This window comes from Podarcis liolepis, assembly GCF_965112155.1.
Source record: "Podarcis liolepis genome assembly, chromosome: 17".
Lineage (NCBI taxonomy): Eukaryota > Metazoa > Chordata > Lepidosauria > Squamata > Lacertidae > Podarcis > Podarcis liolepis.
The window spans coordinates 17195185-17217936 of record NC_139571.1 but is presented as its reverse complement, the minus strand read 5'-3'; the positions used below and the strand labels follow the sequence as shown (position 1 = coordinate 17217936).

Sequence of the window (22752 nt, the reverse complement as noted above, 5' to 3'; positions counted from 1 at the left end):
GGAGTTCATACCAGTTTGCTAGCTGAATCAGTGGCCCAGTGATTAAGTCACTTGGCATTAGTCACCTGGTTTAAGACCCTCAGCACTCTACGATAGGAAAGACAGAAGAGTAAAGGCCTAGGGATTATCTTTCTCTAGGACTTCCCGCAATTACCATTTACAGTGGTACCTCAGGTTAAGAACTTAATTCGTTCCGGAAGTCCGTTCTTAACCTGAAACTGTTCTTAACCTGAAGCACCACTTTAGCTAATGGGGCCTCCCACTGCCGCCGCGCCACCAGAGCATGATTTCTGTTCTCATCCTGAAGCAAAGTTCTTAATCCAAGGTACTATTTCTGGGTTAGCGGATTCTGTAACCTGAAGCATCTGTAACCTGAAGCATATGTAACCCGAGGTACCACTGTATAGTGATATTGTTGCTGCTTTCACCAGATTTTTCAGCATGCCGTTGCCATTGCAGTCATACCTCATGTTACATTTCCTTCAGGTTGCGTGTTTTTAGGTTGCACCCTGGAAGTACTGGAAAAGGGTTACTTCCGGGTTTCGGCGCTTGTCCATATGCAGATGTGCAAAATGATGTCATGCGCATGCGCAGAAGTTGTGAATTGCGACCTGCACATGCACAGACGTGGGTTGCATTCTTTTCAACTAGTATTCTGGAATAACACACTAAAAATGCTTTTTCTTCTACTGCAAAGAAGGGTCCTCAATATTTTTTTTGTGTGTGGCATGTGTACGGGCATCATCCTAGTTTCTGTGTGAAGGGAGAAGGGGTTGGTGGGCATGGCTTGGGAGATGTCTGCTTCATGCCATTTCTCTCTGACCAGTGCAATCCATCAGTTTGCAAGGTCATTTCAGAGGAGAGCTTCGTAGTGGTAGCTTCGTAGTGGTAGCTTCGAAGCTTCGAAGACACTATCCAACCATCTTGTCCTCTGTCCCCTTCTCCTTGTGCCCTCCATCTTTCCCAACATCAGGGTCTTTTCCAGGGAGTCTTCTCTTCTCATGAGGTGGCCAAAGTATTGAAGCCTCAGCTTCAGGATCTGTCCTTCCAGTGAGCACTCAGGGCTGATTTCCTTCAGAATGGATTGGTTTGATCTTCTTGCAGTCCATGGGACTCTCAAGAGTCTCTTCCAGCACCATAATTCAAAAGCATCAATTCTTCAGCGATCAGCCTTCTTTATGGTCCAGCTTTCACTTCCATACATCACTACTGGGAAAACCATAGTTTTTACTATATAGACCTTTGTTGGCAAGGTGATGTCTCTACTTTTTAAGATGCTGTCTAGGTTTGTCATTGCTTTTCTCCCAAGAAGCAGGCTGCTGTCACCATCTGCATGGTGATCATGGTGCCCAAGAAAGTAAAATCTCTCACTGCCTCAATTTCTCCCCCTTCTATTTGCCAGGAGGTGATGGGACCAGTGGCCATGATCTTTGTTTTTTTGATGTTGAGCTTCAAACCATATTTGCGCTTTCCTCTTTCACCCTCATTAAAAGGTTCTTTAATTCCTCCTCACTTTCTGCCATCAAGGTTGTGTCATCTGCATATCTGAGGTTGTTATCAAATGATATATGCACACTAATCTTCTAGCATAACACAGCAAGAAGCGTGAGACATCGTATTTATTTATATTTATATTTATTTACACACTATGTACAGGCAAAGGATTCATGGCGTCTTCTCTCTCCAGCTCCGAGAGAAGAAGAGAGACAAGTGAAAGCAAAAGTACAGTACAACTAGTACATACAGCGGAAGAGATAAGACTGTCTTCCATTCCCACACTCTTCCCAGACAGGCATGTGATTTACACCAATCTCATCTGCGGCATCAGAGGAGTGAAATACTAACATTCTAGCATTATGCTCTGTCGATAAGCGGCGATTTCCAAACCATCTATTACAGAATTCGAACCCATGATTACCTTGCATGGTATGGAAGGGAGACATGTAGCGGAATGCAGGGTATTTTCAAGCAGTGGTTATGCGATGGTCAGTCATTTCACGCTCTCCCAAGTATTTTAGAGGGAGACAGTGCAGGTGTGAAGGACAGCAGGAGCATTTGATTGGCAAGCTCCTTCCATGTTTACATCTCTGTTCATGCCCTTGCAGTGTGCACAGAGCCTTCTCTGCGGTAGCGGAGAATAAGTTTTAAGTTTAAGACAACAACCTCAAAAGGTGTTCCCATGTCATCGCTGGCTGTTATCAGATCCCTGAGCAATAACCAGATGGGCAGCAGGTGATACAGAATCCATATCAATGTACACATCTATGTCTTTCCTATCCATGGCCTTTTCAACCAATAGAAAGAAGAGAAGGAAAATGTAGATTTGGATATTGCAATGGTATTGGACAGCATGACATTTGCTATGGCTGTTTAGGTGAAACATGCAAATACAGTTGTACCTTGGATCTTGAATGCCTTGGCTCTAGAACAAATTGGCTCCTGAACGATCGAAACCCAGAAGTGAGTGTTCCGGTTTTCGAATGATTTTCGGAAGCTGAATGTCCGGCGCAGCTTCTGATTGGCTGCAGGAGCTTCCTGTAGCTAGTCAGAAACAGTGCTTTGGTTTACAAATGTTTTGGAAGTTGAACGGATTTCCGGAATGGATTCTGTTCAACTTCCAAGGTATGACTGTACTGCTATTGGTTGGAATATTTCAGGGCATTACTAAAAGTCAAGCAGGCCAATACTAGCCCAGTATAATATGATTTAGCGCGATGTCTGAATAACGTCACTGTGTAGATTATCATGTGGGCACTCTGTTTATTTTATTTATTTTTTGGTGCCTGAAGGTGTATAATGAAGGCACCAGCCAAACCTCCCTTGGGAGAGCATTCCACAAATGGGGGAGCCACTGCAAAGTTGTTGTTTTTTATATAAATATTTATTGGATTTTCACAAATTATAAAAAACACACAAAATACACAATACAAACATACACACACAAAAACAAACATGCATAATTTCAAATCCTTTTTTTCTTAAAACTTACTTCACCGACTTCCCCATACCTCCCCTTTCTGCATCCCAATTCTCAAATTGTTTCAGCAAATCCTCCCCCTTAATTTTATCTACTTTTTCCTTATTCCTTTCTTTTACATAATCTTTTACTTCTGTAATCCCCTATTTTCTATAACCACAACATTTTAGCAGTCATTGATTTTGCAATATTTCTTAAGATAGATTTTAAATTTCCTCCAATCTTCTTCCGCTGTCTCTTTCCCCTGGTCCCAAATTCTGCCAGTCATTTCTGCCAGTCCCATATAGTCTATCACCTTCATCTGCCATTCTTCCAGGGTGGGTAGATCTTGTGTCTTCCAATACTTTGTGATAAGTATTCTTGCAGCTGTTGTCGCATACATAAAAAAGGTTCTGTCTTTCTTTGGCACCAATTGGCCGACAATGCCCAGGAGAAAAGCCTCTGGTTTCTTAGGGAAAGTACATTTAAGTACCTTTTTCATTTCATTATATATCATCTCCCAGAAGGCCTTAATCCTTAATCCACTGCAAAGTTGCCACCCTCCAGACCTCTCATGGAGAAGGCACACATAGAAGGGCTTCAGATGATGATTTCAGGGTCCAGGTCGGTTCATATGGGGAGAGGCAAGCCTTGAGTTATTGCAGCCCTGAGCTGTTTTATAGTTTAATATCGGCACTTTGAATTGCGTGAGCAACCTTACTACCGAATTCTGCACCAGTGGAAGTTTCCGAACTGCCTTCAGAGGTAACCCTACATAGAATATAACTCGTCACAGTAATCTAACCTAGAAGTTACCAAAGCAAAGACAACTGTAGTTAGGCTATCCTTGTCCAGATAGGGGCGCAGCTGGGCCACCAGCTGAAGTTGATGGAAGGCACTCTTTTCAAGCATTCAAATGAACACCTGTAGATGGGATGAGGGAGCAGGTTTCCGTTTGCATCCATTCTACATGGAATGAATGTCCGAAAAGGCTTATGTTCAGCTCCGTCTTTGTGCAACTTCAGATTAAGAGCATCCTGGCTTGTGATGTTTCAGACATGCAGCACTCAGGACACTGCTATCTGAATCATTTGCTTTCTTTGTTGTTGTTTAGTCGTTTAGTCGTGTCCGACTCTTCGTGACCCCATGGACCAAAGCACGCCAGGCACTCCTGTCTTCCACTGCCTCCCGCAGTGTGGTCAAACTCATGCTGGTAGCTTCGAGAACACTGTCCAACCATCTCGTCCTCTGTCGTCCCCTTCTCCTTGTGCCCTCCATCTTTCCCAACATCAGGGTCTTTTCCAGGGAGTCTTCTCTTCTCATGAGGTGGCCAAAGTCTTGGAGCCTCAGCTTCAGGATCTGTCCTTCCAGTGAGCATTCAGGGCTGATTTCCTTTTGCTTTCTAGGACAGCAAAAAAACAAAAAAAACCCACATGCATACAAAAAATAAAAATCCCACTCTGAGCCTGATTCATCTGCCAGGCAAATGTTTTTAGCAAGGCTCTAGAGATGGGTAATAGAATCTCCATTATTTGACCTGTTCCACGTTATGTAATATGTACATATTTTTCATTATACTGGCAGATTTGGGAGGGTATTTTTGTTTACGGGGGGTTTTTTTGCTTTTGCTTTTTACAGATACATGCTATCTGTTCTTCTGTTGTTAAATGCAGCTATACCTAGCGGTATTAACAGGGTCAAGTGAAGGTTAAGTGTGTATTAGGGAACTGAGGACAGGACTGATTCCAAGCAGTTTGGAAAAGCCATTGCGGCTTACATCTGTATTGCTTGGGGTGGGGATTGAGGTCACTTGAGTGAAGCAACGTATGCACCAAACTAAGTGAAATACAATATTTGTGATTCCCAATTCATGTCTGTCCATTCGAATACTGGGATGCTCATGCGAAAAGACAAAACCAAACCAAACCAAACCGTAGAAGTAGAATAATTCCTTCTGCCTCAACGTACATGTAGAACAGCTGGTTTTCTATTATTTATCTATTTATTCATTTAGCACCTTTTCTTTAGGTCATGGTTGATGTGAATGCACAGGTTGGTTTAGATTCTGAATTAGCTCTTTATTAAAGTATTCTCCTGCTTTATGAATACCATGCTGTTGCACACGTTTGATTAATGATGTGTTTGATTCTTTGAATCTTTGATGTATATTTAATTAAAACCAGGAGATGGGGAAATGCAGTCGCCCTAAACATTTTATTGCAGCCACAAACTTCCAGAAATTTTCTTTTGCGTTAGTTCCAATAGCTTATCTCAGTCAATGTAAATTTGCACAAATATGGGCAACACACACACACACATACACATAGACGCTTGCTTGCTTGCTTGATATACCGATGTCAAGCAAGCAAGCAAGTGTGTATGTGTATGTGTGTGTGTGTTGCCCATATTTGTGCAATATTTGTGCAAGCAAGCAAGCAAGCAAGCAAGCGTTTGTTTGTTTGTGTGTGTGTGTGTGTGTGTTGCCCATATTTGTGCATATTTGTGGAATGAGTCCTGCCACACCAAACAATCGAGTTCTTACCAATGAAGAACAGGTATTGTGGTGTCTTTAGTATTGCCAATTCTGCCAGTCAAAGCTCCTCCTTAATTTTCCTTTCCGTCTATAAAGAACACCCTCCTAACCATTTCATTATCGTAATTGGAACAAGAGCATAAAAAGAGGACTTTCTTTCACCCCACAAGCAAAAATCCCCATTTGTCTTGGAAACTCACCAAACTCTAAAGCATGGGCCATTTTTGGAAGCATCCTAAGAGGAAACAGTTATTTAAGCCCAGGCTGGCAGAATATCCAGATTTTAAAATGTATCTTAGCGCTTGCATTTTATTTTGTTAGTTAGCTAAGCCTATGAGAGGGGAATAAGATGCACATTTAAAAGAACAATTTCTCATTAATGAAAAACTGCAAATTTCAATACTGGAGCAGAGAAGATAGAACTTGCCTCTACTTTTCTGTTGACCTTTCTTTTTGGCAAGTCATGTTGCTCATTCTTGTCTAATCACTTGATTTGTTGATTTGTGGTACTAGACAACAAACAATTCAAATGCGAATTCACTTTCCTAAGATCTCCTTTCCACAATAATTGTCCAAGGGGGATTTGCTTGATGTTTCTTGGAGCCTTTCTTAAAAAATTCTTTTCTTAAATGTTTATACTACTGTAAATCCTCAAGTGCTAATGCAGCAGTAAACAAAAACAGCTCAGGAAAGTGGCAAAACTGGATTAGACAGGTTGGCTGTTTATATATCAAGGCAGTCTTCAGACTCAGGGTAAATAAACACATTCTTCCTCTAAACCTTTAAATGGCCTTTAAGGCATCACCAGTCAGTTCAGAAGAGGAGGGGAAATCACTTTACTTTCTCCTAACATTAAACATGGCCCAAGTTGAAATGAATTATGTTTATTCCACTTGTTAAAAGGAAACCTGGACCCTGCTCCAGCTGGAGGTCACATGTTTTGGGGGGAAGCGTAGGTCTTATAATGAATTTTGGAATGCAAATAGCAGGCATGTGGCTCTTTTCTTGGTGGGCGTGCAAATTTATTTGGGGAAATTTGGACTTCTCGTCCAAATTCAAGTTGCTCTACTGCTTGGAATTTGTGATGAGGTAAGAGCGCTCAGTGATTGTGGCTTCACCTTGTGACCCCTGCTTAATTGCTCTTCAGTCTCAGCTTATTACCATGACTGCTCTAGGTTTTTTTCATGATTTACAGAAATCTTTGTGGTAAGACAAAACTTCTCTCTCCCTCTCTCTCTCTCTCTCTCTCTCTCTCTCTCTCTCGTACCCCCCGTCCAATTTGAGTTTTGTTTTTTATTTAAGAAAACAATCTGGGAAGCAAGCTGCCATAAAAATATCAGACACCTGGGATTCGACTATCCTTGCCCAACATGTAAATGATAATGGGATTGCATCTGTTGGATGGAGAACATCTGCACACCCACAGTGTGGGTGATCCTTTGCAGCTGTTGGGATTGGCTGTGGTCAACATTTGATCACTTATCTTGCTTCCTTTTAATTATTATCTTTATCCCAGCAATTACAGGGGTTGGTTCAAAATTAAGCCGCATGGCATTTTAATAAAGATAAGAGAGAATTGAATTTAGTATGCCTAATGAGCGTAATAATTATTTGTGTGCTGGACTGATCTGATATTCTTGTGCTATAAGAATATATTAATTCGGTTTAGGTCCCTGGTCCACCCCACCCCCACCCCACTAGCCCCTGGATGAAAGCCAAACAATGAAATATTGCATGTTACAGTAGTTAGAATGAGATTCCGTTAACTGTTTAAATTAGAAACGGATCTTTAGAAAGCTACTTTGGCAAGGGAGAGGAGGGGAGGAAAGAAGCCCTGGCATCTGTTTCAGATGCGGTTTGAGTCTACATAGAAGTACAACAGCCTACAGTAGCTTCCCAGTATGCTATAGTTCTGTTCACAAACCAGAACTACCGTATTTCTGCACTATAAGACGCACCTAGTTTTTGGTGGAGTAAAACAAGGGGAGGGGGGGAATCTGAATCCCAGAAGCCAGAACAGCAAGAGGGATCGCTGCGCAGCGAAAGCAACGATCCCTCTTGCTATTCTGGCTTCTGGGATAGCTGTGCAACCTGCATTCGCTCCATAACACACACACACACATTTCCCCTTACTTTTTAGGAGGGAAAAAGTGCATCTTATAGAGCAAAAAATATGGTATTTGGCAGAGTATTGTCAGTCGAAGAAGGAAAAGTTTCATGAATGGGATGGAATAGAGCCGTTAAGTTCACTGAATAGCTTTCTTGGGAAAGCTTTATCTTCTCTCTTCGTAGTGGACAGTTCTCCAAGGCTTCTCTGTTTTGCACCAATAGCCTTGCACGATTCCGTTCATCTGGCTGCCGTATTTCCTGACAATGCACCACGTGGCTCTCTGTGGTGTGCCTAGAGGGCAATTTGCTCTTCTCACAGTTTGGTGCATTTGGAACTGGAAATACAGGAAATTAGATTACCATACATTTCCATAAGAAAGAAGTTGTTGCGGTGGGCGGGGGAGAGGTTGGCACACAATCACAAAGGGACTTTTGCCAAGTGAACTACACAGCCCATATTGGTCCCTGAGTTCTTTCCACCTGCAGTAAAGTTGGAAGGTAAGTGTGAAATGGGGGTCACTAGCACATGTGGACTCTGGAAAGCAGGCTCCACATCCAGTCTCCTCCAGAATGATGTCATTTGGAGATGCTGTAGGATTATCACGAGCCAATTGCCACTACGCTTCTTTATTAACTTGTGCATCTTCTTATGTGAAAAATGGATTGGTTGCTTTAAGTACAAAGTCTTCAATACAAATATAGTGTTATGCGAGTGGAATCCTCACCCCAGGCTGAAGCTCCTTGCTCCACATCACACACCACCCCAAAGGATCCCTCAAATCTCTGGAGAAGTTTTCTGGGGGAGTTAGAGCATGGGGTGATAAAATTGGCACGAGAATGAAACCATGCATAAATGGAAATGTCTTTCACTTGCAGTCCCCCATTCCTGGTGTTTAATTAATAAAAGTCAAGTTGCCACTCAGCAAGTGTTGTGTGTAGTTTAGTCTTTGGTGTAGAATTAAGGGCTGTGGGTTAAACCACTGAGCCTAGGACTTGCCGATCAGAAGGTCAGCGATTCGAATCGCTGCGGCGGGGTGAGCTCCCGCTGCTCAGTCCCTGCTCCTGCCAACCTAGCAGTTCGAAAGCACAAGTAGATAAATAGGTACCACTCCAGCGGCAAGGTAAATGGCATTTCCATGCACTGCTCTGGTTCGCCAGAAGCAGCTTAGTCATGCTGGCCACATGACCCGGAAGCTGTACGCCAGCTCCCTTGGCCAATAAAGCGAGATGAGCACCGTAACCCCAGAGTCGGTCATGACTGGACCTAACGGCCAGAGGTCCCTTTACCTTTACCTTATGATATCAACAGCCTGTAAACCAGTACTATCCTTCTGACTTCAGCAAGCTGAGCCCTGTTGCAGTCATCCCACCATTTGGCAGGCAGCTTAGTAGTACAGTAACAACGCCCAGTTTCCTGTTGTTCATTCCCATCAGTTGGATGCATGAAATATCAGGATGCAGTACTTCTTCACTTTCAACCTGACGTGGCTATTCTTGGTGCCCTCCTTGTTCCATAGCCAGCAGCTAGCAGAGCTACATGGGCAGAACAAGTTAGGTGGTTTATTGCAGCAGTAACTGCAAGATCAGCTGGTTGTTTATCTTTAAAGGCAAATGAATCTAGCCCTGGATCCTCATTTCCCTTAGTATATCTCTGTGCTCTGGTTTCTTTCTTTCTTTTAAAAAAGGAGCTTCCTGTGCCTTTTAGGGGTGATGAGAAGCAGCTGTAGGAATGCTGCCAGTATGTCACTTTGGAAATGTCAAAGGAGCAGCAGGTCAGTGGACACCGGTTTTGTGAATCCCCCTTGTCACCTGCACCTGACCCTTGCCACTCAACCCTTCCTTTAAACTCACAGAACTGCCCTTGGCGTGGCTGCAGGAAATAAGACAACTTGGGTGTTGCTGTTTTTTAGCAGCCGCAAATCTCTCTCTAGGGTGCCTCATTTTCTAAGATTAACTTTATACTGTAAAATGACTTTAAAAAAGGAAATGGTACACAGGAAGAAACAAAATCTGTGCTCTAAAATCAAGCACTGGGATTAGTTTTTTATACTCCTTCCATTCTCAGTAACACCTTAATATACCATTTCCACTTAACACAAAGCGAAACACTTTTGAATTCCATTGGCTTGAGTGGGAGATGCTGACAGTCCAATTAAACATATGTTTACTCATAATAAAGTTCTGTTGAATGCATTAGGGGGACTCTAAGTATTGCACATGGGGCTGGAGCTTTAAGGGTTTAAAATTTAGCTTTGGCTTGATTATGCCTGTTGCAACTTTCTAAACTAGGATTTTATGCCCCAGTCTTGTTAACTCAACTTGCTCTAATCTAGGGATAGCCAACATGGTGTTCCCTACATGTTTTGTGGAGTACAGTTCTCATCGGCCCCAGTTTACATGGTCGATAGTCAGGTATTATGGGAGATATCATTCAACAACATTGGCTAGCCCTGCTCTAAGCTGTTTACCTCTAAATCAGGCATAGGCAAACTCAGCCCTCCAGGTGTTTTGGGACTACAACTCCCATCATCCCTAGCTAACAGGACCAGTGGTCAGGTATGATGGGAGTTGTAGTCCCAAAACATCTGGAGGGCCGAGTTTGCCTATGCCTGCTCTAAATTCTTTCTTCACTCAATAGTTTGAAGACCTTGATTGTTGTTGTTGTTTAGTTGTTTAGTCATGTCCGACTCTTCGTGATCCCATGGACCAGAGCACAACAGGCACTCCTGTCTTCCACTGCCTCCTGCAGCTTGGTCAAACTCATGTTGGTAGCTTTGAGTACACTGTCCAACCATCTTATCCTCTGTCGTCCCCTTCTCCTTGTGCCCTCCAACCTTCCCAGCATCAGGGTCTTTTCCAGGGAGTCTTCTCTTCTCATGAGGTGGCCAAAGTATTGGAGCCTCAGCTTCAGGATCTGTCCTTCCAGTGAGGATTCAGGGCTGATTTCCCTCAGAATGGATAGGTTTGATCTTCTTGCAGTCCATGGGACTCTCAAGAGTCTCCTCCAGCACCATAATTCAAAAGCATCAATTCTTCAGCGATCAGCCTTCTTTATGGTCCAGCTCTCACTTCCATACATCACTACTGGGAAAACCATAGCTTTAACTACACGGACCTTTGTCGGCAAGGTGATGTCTCTGCTTTTTAAGATGCTGTCTAAGTTTGTCATTGCTTTTCTCCCAAGAAGCAGGCATCTTTTAATTTTGTGACTGCTGTCACCATCTGCAGTGATTATGGAGCCCAAGAAAGTGAAATCTCTCAATGCCTCCATTTCTTCCTCTTCTATTTGCCAGGAGGTGATGGGACCAGTGGCCATGATCTTAGGTTTTTTGATGTTGAGTTTCAGACCATATTTAGTTAGGCTCAGTTTTCTAATCATCTGTATTAGTGTGATCCTATAGAAAGTATACACCTGGTTGCATTTTCAGTCTTTTGCCTTGGAATATCTGTCTTAAAGGACTTCCAAGATTCCATAATCTAAACAATCTTGCCTCTAGCTTTCCAGATGCAGATGCAACATTTATCTGTTTTGTTCTTCTCTTGTCGCTCAAGTGGGGATAGCCAATGTTGGTCCCCTCCATATGTTGTTAGAACTCAGCTTTCCTCAGTCTCAACCAGCATGGCCAATGCTGAGGGATGAAGAAAGTTTTAGGCCCAACAATATTGGGGAGCACTTTATCAGCTATTCCTGCCCCAAGGGTTCAATGGACAAAAGCTTTTATGAGCCGGGGGGGGGGCACTTTTCCCTTCAGCACAAACAAGTTTGTTTTATTTGTCTGCATTGTATACAGCCTTGAGTAAATTGGGGGGGTTTGGGTGGAAGGTAATAATACATTTTTTAAGAATAAATCAATAAACCCATTAAACAAAGCATCATAATATATATTTAATTTATTTCCAATATTTGTAGACCACTTTTCACCACAGATGGGCACAAAGGGGGTTATACAACCAGCTATAAAACAATCAACCAAAATAATACGGTAATTAAAACAAACAAAAAACACAAGTGAAAACATGAGTTCAATAAATAGGCATGGTAGAACTTACTTTAAAATGCCTTCTGAAATATAAACAGGTCTTTGTCAAATATCTGAAGTTCAGCGTTGTAGGACTTAGAGCAATCAGTTAAATAAAACACATTAAATCCTGGAAGCCTCTTTTAAGAAATTGGATGACGGATTTTGGCACAACAGTAATAAAAAGTATGCTACGTGAGTTTGATCTCCCTGTTACCCAGTCGCTTCAGTAGCAGCACCGCTGGGTAATGTAGTTGGTATAACATTCCTACTGCTCATTATTACATTAAATGAGAAGCGGGGTTGCGGGAGAACGCAACAGTGCATAATACCACATTCCCTCGGCATTACTAATAAATAGATTCTTGGTTGTTTCATTCCCAGTATAAACAACTGTCAACTGTAACGTCAAAGGCTCTCAGCAGCCACATTGGTAGGTCCTACTTGATAAAGAACTTTAAAGAGAGAGGGCCCCAGGCACAGTTCCCAGCTGTTGGTATATGTTGAGGGTTTGGATTTAGGTCTATGATAAGTTCAAAGGCTTTCCTGAAAAGATATATACCGAACTGTTCACAGTTCCAGCCTTCAGCGAACCCCTTCCCAACCCCCCTACCCAAACTGCCTGTGAATAACTGCATTCAGCACAGAAGACTTTCGCTAGGCTTCTGATATCATGACAAAGGTTTCATGCAGCCTTGCAAGATAAGAAAGCTATTTTATGCTTTAAACTGCTGCAGCATCCCAACAGAAACAATCAATAGTTTAGACCTCAGAAGCCTGTGGTTGTGTGTTTTATGTTGCTCAATTTCTTGAGAAGCAGTTTTCATGTTTGTCCTTATTTGTCTCTGACCATCCCATAGCCTTCATCTAAATGCAACAATTAACACACGGAATAGCCTAATTCAGACCCAAAATAATAGACTTATTTTGAATGCCGCTGATCATCTCTGAAATGGATCAATAAAAGACAGGGCCTTGGAGCATGCGCAGAATCAATTTCTTTCACCTTTTAGCAACCAAAACTTTCTCCAGACTTTCCCCCCAATTAAAGCAATTGGAATGAAGTGTTTCCAGTGATGATGATGGTGGTGGTGGTGATTATTATTATCCCACCCATCTGGCTGGGTTAATGTCAAACATTCAAAACTTTCCAATACAGGGCTACCTTCAGATGTCTCCTAAAATTTGTGTAGTTCTTTATCTCCTTGAAATCTGAAGAGAGGGTATTCCACAGGCTGGGCGTCACTCCCGAGAATGCCCTCTGCCTAGTTTCCTGTAGCTTCACTTCTTTCAGTGGGGGAACCGCCAGAAGGCCCTCGGTGTTGGACCTCAGGATCCGGGCTTAACAATGGGGGTGGAGATGCTCCTTCAGGTATACTGGGCCAAAGCCATTCAGGGCTTTAAAGGTCAGCACCAACACTTTAAATTGTGCTTGGAAATTGTCCTGGGAGCCCATGTAAGTTTTTCAGAACCAGTGTTATATGGTCCCGGTGGCTGCTCCCAGTCACCAGTCTGACAGCTGCATTCTTGGTTGTCAATTCCAAGTCACCTTGAAAGGTAGCCCTACGTAGAGCGCATTGCAGTAGTCCAAGCAGGAGATAACCAGAGCATGTACCACTCTGGTGAGACAGTGCATGGGCAGGAAGGGTCTCAGCCAGTGTGCCAGATGGAGCAGATGGATTTACACATTAGTGCGAATTATTGTTTTGCAAAAATGCCGTTTCGTTCAAGGAACCTGATTCATTGGTATAGAATCTGGATGTGAAGATGCCTTGTGCGAACAGTCCTGAGGAAGTAAAATGGCTGCATCTTAAACCTTTTGACTGTCACCAATGTCTCCTTTTCTTGACTTCGTTCTTTCTTTCTCTTGTAGAGTTCTCGAACTGCTCGATCGGAGGAAGACCGAGATACGCTGTGGGATGCCTGGGGCTCGTGGAGCGAATGTTCCCGTACTTGTGGGGGAGGCGCTTCCTACTCCCTCAGGCGCTGCCTGAGCAGCAAGTAAGGAGTTAAATGTCTCTTGAGTATCTTCGGTCTACAGCATACAGAGCAGCGGGTGTCTCGGAATCGTGCTTGCATTTCAAACTTGGAAGACGAAAGGTCGCGTCTTCTTCAGGCAACTTTCCAGTGGGGTTGATGGCCCAACGCACAGTCCTTAAAATATGCCTGCAGTAAAAAAAAGAGAGAGCGTGCAGCGCAGCGAACAATCCCTACATAGTTCTTACCTGAGTCTAATGCCAAACGGTCCATTGCCAGCTAATGAAAAATGAAACCACTCATAGACTCTCTCATTCAGAGTGGTAATCCTCTTCACTCCCATGCACTGAACCTGAGATAAACCTCCAGTTTTCACACCCTAAATCATTTAGTCATATGGGATCTATAAAAAAACCCCAAAAAGATATCCATATTTGTGTCTATATATAGACACATGCACACGCGCACATGTATAATAACATACTGAGCTTTTGCTTTTACAGAATATTTCCTTTAGGTTATTCAGGAGTGTAATGGGTATGAGTTACTCGTGCGTAAACTGGTGCCTTTCTCGGCTAATTTGCCTTGTTAAACCTTTCTGACTGCACAGCCCTTTCTCATCGTGGCTGCCTCAGTCGCTGGCAGAATCTGTCAGTGGGCGTTTCTTGAACCTCTTCCAACATAAAAGTTGTTTGACACCCAGTCTCCTCCTCCTCTCACTGCGCGGGAGTCTTCTGCGTAGGGAAGGCGTGGGTAGCGGAGGACCTGGGCTCTCCTCACTGATGTCCAGTGAAGAGTCCTGGAGCCCTCTCTCCAATTCCCCCATCTGCCCCCCTTTATCCCTGGTGTTGTGCTGATTGGCTTCCCCCTCTACTGAGCTGTTTCTCCCCCTGCTGCTGGGTCCTTCGCCAGCATCATCTGGGAGCCTCCCCTTCGCCTCTCGCTCCGATGTCAGTTCCCTGACAAGGAGATTTGGGACCAAACTAGACAAGATGCTAAATGAATCACTAGGAAGTTCTTTCCTCTGCCCCGTCCCCATCAATTCTGATACAGGGCGTTGACCCTTTCTTTCATGCCACTGTCCCAATGGAAATTCTCCCCCTCCTCTGCCATTTCTGTTAACCCTAGAGATGGGAGAACAAAAGACTCTGGCACCAATGGAAGGTCCCCATCAGGGATGCCGACTTGGCCCCCCAACACACATTGAGGGGGCCTGGTGTCATGTGATTCATCCTTACCCCATCCCACTCCTGAACGCTCACCTGGCAGTGGTGAGGGCTGGGGCACGTGGTGGGCGCTCGTGTCCTGAACTCGCCCAGTTCCCGAGCACTTGCCCTCTGGCGGCAAGGGAGGATGGCCCCCTCAGTTTTGAGGGGCGAGCTCAGCCCCCTGCCCCCCAAATATTGAGGGGGCTGAATCCCCCTTTGCTCCCTATAGTTGGCATCCCTGGTCCCCATTTTTACTAAAAGTAGTTTTGTAAGAGTGACAGGATGACAATCGGGGAGTGTATGGTAGTTCTACCTGTATAGTGGCTCTTTTCTGATTTAAAAACCAAACCAATTCACATACACTCACTCACAAACGGAAATGTAAGTATTAGGATTGGCACCATCCCGTCTAGTTTGGCCCTCAGAAAGACCTGCGTGTTATCAGCAGCAGGCCAAACTATAAATGTGTGTCTTTGTGCCCAAGAAGACCCATACTATTTTGAAATTTATAGTCTTAAACTAGCCCCACCGGACTCTCAAAACCCCTTATGACAAATATCACTAATATAATAAAATCCATTTTAGAATAACTTCCGAAGCCCACACCTAAAGTACCCGCATGCATGAAAATCTTAAACCAACAGCCCAAGCAAGCAGCATTAAATTAAAACCAGGTTTATTACTCTACTAGATTTCCAAAAGTACTTCCTAAACAGGAAGATCATAGCATCATAGAATTGCAGAGTTGGAAAGAACCATGAAGATCATTTAGTCCAACCCCCTGCAACGCAGGAAACCTTTGCCCAACATGAGGCTTGAACCCATGACCCTGAGATTAATGTGCATAAATTGACCTGATGTGTACAGAATTTGGGTTTCTATGAACCGAGAAGAGGGACGCTACCACAGAGCATGATTCTGAACATGTCAACAAGTATGAATTTGGCGGGAATAATCGTATATCAATTTCAATGATGCTTTTATTATCTTACACGTTGACGGCACCCAGGTGTAATTTAAAGAGAGCAAAAAAACCTGGCACATGTTTTCTGTACCATGCTGATGAGAATTTAATAGAAACCTGTTGGGAAGGAAATACTGTCCAAAAGTGCTTTCTTAGGTTTGATACTATGACGATGTAAGGAAGCACTGTTCATTTTATAATTGAGTCCAGGCAGCACAAAGATGGAAGCTGGATCTCCTGTTGCTGTTACGTTGAGGCAGGAGTGGGATGTTTATGAGGAGAGGAAAGATTCATGATGGAACCATGAAATCAGTGGGGCAACAATGTGTTTGTTTTAGCTCCCTGTAGAAATGGACAATGGCTTGCCGTTGCCTTGGTCTAGAATTAGCCCAGCTTTTCCACAGGGAACTCATTCATCATTACCAGAGCACAGTAAATCTCTACACCTCCTCTCAAGACAACTAAGCAGCTGAACAATCACTGTGAAGGTCAGTCGATTTATTGTGTATAGCCAAAGGCCTTTACAAGGTAAAAGAATAGGTAAAGGACCCCTGGGCGGTTAAGTCCAGTCAAAGGCAACTATGGGGTTCCGGCGCTCATCTCGCTTTTCAGGCCGAGGGAGCCAGCGTTTGTCCACAGACAGCTTTTCTGGGTCATGTGGCCAGCAGGACTAAACTGCTTCTGATGCAACAGGACACTGTGACAGAAACCAGAGCACACAGAAATGTCATTTAACTTCCCACCACAGTGGTACCTATTTATCTACTTGTACTGGTATGCTTTTGAATTGCTAGGTTGGCAGAAGCTGGGACAGACCAACAGGAACTCACCCTGTTGCGGGGATTTGAACCGTCGACCTTCCGATCGGCAAGCCCAAGAAGCTCAGTGGTTTAGACCACAGTGCCACCAGCATCCCCTCTACAATCTCCTTTACAATGAAGAGCAGAGGACAAAGGCAAGGCTTTCCTCTGAAATCACACAACATAACCTATAAAAGTTTACAGCATAAAAAATTGACAGCATAAAAAAATTAAAATTAGAAAGCATTAACATAGCTGGAACGGAGTTTCTTAGCTGCCAGAGCAAATTTGACTACCAGATGTGTAATTTGCAGATGTTTATTAGCTAAGAGTTTGACTGTCACTTTCTGGGGGATCAGCCGGAGGACCAGTTAATAGATGATAGAAAATTTTCTCTGGGCATTGTATACAAGGGGGATAACAGCAGGTACGTAAAGGTAGTGAAGCAACTGGACTACAGTGATTATGGTTCATTTTTAAGACCAGGAGCAGCTCCCCCAATGAGATGGAGTCACAATAGTGTCCTAGTAGCTGCATCACTACCGCTCACTGGGATGTGGCGGTGACAAGGCTTAGACTGTGTGGGCATACAGGATTAGGTCCACCACTTGCAAAGCACTGACCTTGCTGCTGCTTCACCCCTCTCCCTCCCGGTAAGCAACAGGTTAGGTTAAGATTCATTATCCCAAGAATGGACAATTCCAGCTCCCTTTAGCTCTAGCCATCATGGCCAATGATCTGGATGTGATGCGAGTTGCTTTGCAGCGTTGTGGTTCTGCTACCATTCTGACCCTGGAAGAGGCTGCAGGAAATAGGATTTGCAGGGAAGGGTTGATATACCCACAGCGAGTGTATGGCTTCTTTCTGCTGTTAGCGAGAATGGTGGAAATAATAAGGCACTTAAATCAAGGATTAGGATGAGGGTTACCTCTACTCTTCATATGGCCAGTTCGTGTGGTTTTTAGTCCTTAGATGCACCAAAGCTACTGCCACTCTCTGCTCTGCTTCTTCCTTGAAGGCAATGCTTGCGTTCACTGTAATTTTCAACATATATTGAACATGGGACAGTATGAATTTGTTCAGCAGTAATGCAAAACATTACTATGGGACATGGGTGGCACTCTAGGTTAAACCACAGAGCCTAGGACTTGCTGATCAGAAGGTCAGCAGTTCGAATCCACACGAAGGGGTGAGCTCCCGTTGCTTGGTCCCTGCTCCTGCCAACCTAGCAGTTTGAAAGCATATCAAAGTGCAAGTAGATAAATAGGTACTGCTCCAGCTCCAGCAGGTAAACGGCGTTTCCGTGCGCTGCTCTGGTTTGCCAGAAGCGGCTTAGTCATGCTGGCCACATGACCCAGAAGCTGTACGCCGGCTCCCTTGGCCAATAAAGCGAGATGAGCGTCGCAACCCCAGAGTCGGTCACAACTGGACCTAATGGTCAGGGGTCCCTTTACCTTTACCTAATGCAAAACAATGCTAAGTTATTTGTTTGATAGGTAGGTAACTTGTCAGATTTCTGTACTGTTCTTCAACAATTTTTCTAGGGCCTGGAAAAATAAAAAAAGATTTGTCATGAGTGATAACCTGAACAGACTCCCATCTGACAAGCCATGTTTATTGCAAGTGCATGCCAAACCAGGATCTGAAACTATGGTTTGAAACTGAGTGGCAAACCGTAGTTGGCATTAAATCTGAACCACCAAACCATGGTTTGCCTCATTGCTTCATCAGTACAGGCTACAGTTCATGATAGTATCTGGGGATTCTCAGAGAAGGTAGTCAAAGATGAAGGTGAACAAACTATAATTTGTCTATTTGCCTAGTTATGCTTAGTAAGGTATCTTCTATGACAGGCATGTCTAAAGTTCGTTTTGGGGGCCTAATCCAGCCCACCGCTCGGTTTAATCTGATCCCTTTGGCAGTTCATTTCCTGGGGTAAAATCCTAATAAACCTCAACCCTAAAAAAAAGGTCAACAAATTTGGTCAGCCCTTTGGTCGGCCCTCGTGGCTCTTCACTTCATCAAATTTGGCCCTCTTTGAAAAAAGTTTGGACACCAGTGTTCTATGAAAACAAGTATTTTGGGTGGTGTGCGTAAAAGCTGTCTATGGCACATATGCAAAAGGGACATACTCCATAGTCGTAATTGTCTTTAAAAGTGTGTTGTTTTTTGCTTCCATATCAAGAGAGTTCGGTTTGATTTATGAAACCAAATGTGAACTTTTGCCTATTCGCAGATTGAGAAAGGGTTATTATGTGCTTACTCTGTTCGCCAGTAACAATATATTCTAAATAGTAAAATTTGACCTTGAATTAGCACTAAATGTGCAACTCATTTTTCCTTTTTCTGGTCTGCATACAATTATGAATATAAAAGAGTGCTAAATGATTATGATTATTATTTTTCCCTGTGATGCTGGACAAGCAGTTTCAAAGCGAAAAGGAAAGAAACCCACCCAAACTTTGGGGATTTAGAAACAAACCCCAAAGCATGACAGTTTTAAATCTAAGAAGATGAAAATGAACTATCTGTGATTTGTGTTGGTGGTTCACAGTTTTGTGATGTCTGTCATGTTGCAGAGTTGTGTATGCCGTACATAATTCTATAACAGATAAAATGAAGAATGACACTAGATTTTTGATTGTTAGTTTGATAAATTAAGAACTGGTGCGCTAGTTGAGCACTATAGAACAGACCAACCCACAAACCAAAACTAAATATTTCTCCTCCACTGAGGAATGTTCATGGTGTATTACGCCTTTTCGTTCTCTGTGTGATGGCTTCCAGAACCCGAAGTAAAAGGAGAATGCAGTCCCATTGTGTCAGCTTTGAAGCCATGCAAAGAATACATGCCCTGCTTCTAAATATCTTTGTTCAGCTAAGCAGCTGAATAAATGCAATTAATTTATTTTCCAAGAGTCGCCTGCCAGATCTCCTGATTAGTCCCATTCCTTTAGCTGTTCGGGTCAGGTATGTTTAGCTGTCATGCATTTTCACTGTGTAAATGCAAAGATCCTACTTAATATGATCTCCATACAGTGCACTGCAAACTTCGTTCATCAAGTAGCATGGAAGACATTAGTAGTTCCAAGCCAGCTGTGCTTAACGTTGAGTTCAATAGGGACAGCAGGACTTGTGGTAGGTTCTGAAAAAGGAAAGTTAGAAGGAAAGGGTTAAGCTGAGGGTTTAGGTGAGGCAACCAGGTGGTAAGAACATAAGAATATAAGTAGAGTCTACTGGATCAGGCCAATGGCTCATCTAGTCCAGCATCCTGTTGTCACAGTGGCCAACCAGATACCTGTGAGAAATCATGAGCCCAAGAGCGCTCTCCCCTCCTATGGGTTTTGTTGTTGTTTAGTCGTTCAGTCATGTCCAACTCTTTGTGACCCCATGGACGAGAGCATGCCAGGCACTCCTGTCTTCCACTGTCTTCCACTGCCTCCCGCAGCTTGGTCAAACTCATGTTCATAGCTTTGAGAACACTGTCCAACCATCTCGTCCTCTGCCATCCCCTTCTCCTTGTGCCCTCCATCTTTCCCAGCACCAGGGTCTTTTCCAGGGAGTCTTCTCTTCTCATGAGGTGGCCAAAGTATTGGAGTCTCAGCTTCAGGATCTGTCCTTCCAGTGAGCACTCAGGGCTGATTTCCTTCGGAATGGAGAGGTTTGATCTTCTTGCAGTCCATGGGACTCTCAACTATGGGTTTATCAACTAGTATTTAGAAGCATTGCAGCCGCCAACTGTGAAGCAAAACTCATACCCCCTGCCCACCCTCAGGGCATCTGCTGGCAGGACTAGTCAGTTCAGTCTGGTCCAAAGTTAGCAAGTGAAGCTCCTTCCCTCAAGATTGAGGCTGAAATTCTCCACATTACTCTTTGGATCAAGTGTCCTTCCGCCCTGAAACTGTTGCCATTGGATTGTGTACCTCCTCTGCCAATTGTTAATAAATGCCACCATCATCCTCACTGCATTACTTCTGGACATCTTCTGGGGAGAAATGGTGCGTTTTTCTCACGATAATCTTCTATAATAATCTTTGAAAATGCGTAATATGGAAAGGGAGGGTACAGGAAGGGAGGAACTCCCAGGACTCTGGAAACAATCTAAGGTGATAATAGGTTAACCAAGAAGCTAAATATTTACCCAGAGATCCTGTCCATTATTGTTGTCATTCTTTCCAGCAAAGGGCAAAGCATGGGATACTTTGTGTGTGCACAAACATTAAAAAACACAAGACGTAGCTGACCATGTGTGGTCTCACGAATATTGAATCACTGAAGCCAAGTTTATGGGCCAACATCTGTTATCATCACCCTTTCCTCTAGGAAATCCTGTATGAATTGTTCATCAGGGTGGAGATCTTGCCTGTGTCTAAAATTTATCCACATCATCCATCCTCAATTAATGAGAAAATAAATTATATATGAAAAATTATCAAAGGGGAGAGAAAGTTTTGGAGGAATCCTTGTGGTTGGGGTGTGTGGTCCTTGTTGCAGTTACCTTACATGTGGCCTAGAGGTGTTGTTGAGTGCCCTGTTCTGTGTGTGGAACAGGTCTCGGTGTTCCGATTTCTGGGAATTGAGTTGAGAGATGACCTAACCTGGGGAGAAAACAGCAAAGACCTGATGAAGCGAGCACAGCAGAGGTTATATTTTCTGAGAATCCTCCAGAAAAATCATCTCTCAAAGGACCTGTTGATGGCATTTTACCATTGTACTGTTGAAAGTGTATTAAATTATGGTCTGTGTGTGTGGTTTGGGAGCTGCACGGTCAGGGAAAAAACAATGCTGTAAAAACTGCAGAGAGAATAACTGGGTGCACTCTTCCCACCTTGGATCAAATCTACGCTTCCAGGTGTCATAAGAAAGCTGCAGAGATAGTGCAGGATAGCACGCACCCCGGAAATAATCTCTTTCAGCTTCCGCCTCCTGGACGAATGTACATGGTTATAAAAACTAGGACTAGCCGCCTGAGAAACAGTTTCTATCCAAATACGATTTTGGTTTTAAACACAGTGTAAGGAGTCTCTGTGGGAGTATATTGTATTTAATTATGGGGTATCAGAGTTTTTAGGGGGTTAACCAGGCTGGGATAGCAGACTTGTTGGTTTTTGAATGTCTGGTGTAGATTTTTTCATTTTCGTTGTTCTGTATGGGACAATGACAATAAAGATTATTGTATTGTATCGTATCATATTCTGCAAATTATCTCTCTTGTGGTCTGTGCTCCACAACCTTCCTAAGTGCCTGTGCTCCCTGAAAGCCCCATGGCAGCCTCAGCTAGGGTTTCATGTAGGTGTAGAAGGCAGGTGTGCAGTCTACCATTTACATGACCATTGCTTTTTTTTAAAGTGAAGTCTTTTTACTTTTAAAGAAATAAGATGTGTATGTGTTTTGTTTTGTTTTGTTTTGTTTTGTTTTGTTTTGTTTTGTTTTGTTTTGTTTTGTTTTTAAGGTAAAAGGAAGGACTTCCCTTCTACCATGTCTGCAGCTATTTCATTCTTTCCTTCCTCTTTTTTGAGTACATTTTTTTGGAAATGTTGTCAGGCCATGCCCTGCTTTATCAGTTATGTGACCAAATATTTCACAAAGACAGATTCCTCCTTGTCCTTTGCTTAATTGGTTATTTTGGGGGGGGGGGATGGTCCTCCTCCTAAGTAGTGGGGATCCATATTACTAACTTGAAGGCACACCATTTCTATTGCACAGTGATTAATCTAGATCAGCAACCCCCAAACTTGGCCCTCCAGATGTTTTTGGCCTACAACTCCCATCATCCCTAGCTAACAGGACCAATGGTCAGGGATGATGGGAACTGTAGTCCCAAAACATTCCTGATCAAGATTAAACCTCTTGAATGTTGACATTTTATTTCAAAGCAAACTAGAACCCTGATGTTCATGAGTAGATTCATTGTTGTAGGTGAACGCCAGGAAGGTGTGAGAAATGCGATGAGTGAGTCAGGCCATGGCAAGAAGTGATGGACTTGATGGACTACAGTGTGGATTTGTTTTTGTTATTTTACTGTTGGTGTCTGAATTTTCTCCCAATTTGATCTTTCCAGTATTTTTAAAAATTCTTTGGCTATTACAGTTGTTTATCTCTCTAACCCTTATACGTGTTGTTGTAATAGGTGCATTGTTGTTTGGTTTTATCCCCCATCTCAATATAAGACATGTGGGGATCTGT

At 43.3% G+C, this 22752-nt stretch overlaps 1 protein-coding gene across 3 annotated transcripts in view; it reads left to right on the top strand.

Annotated features, from left to right (window-relative positions):
- ADAMTSL1 (ADAMTS like 1) overlaps nt 1-22752 on the top strand; it is a 494294-nt gene that overhangs the window by 248654 nt on the left and 222888 nt on the right. For all 3 annotated transcript variants that reach the window (XM_083482208.1, XM_083482210.1, XM_083482209.1), the window contains one exon: nt 13491-13618. In XM_083482208.1, the coding sequence (XP_083338334.1) occupies nt 13491-13618 (128 nt within the window). The remainder of the gene's footprint in view (nt 1-13490; nt 13619-22752) is intronic.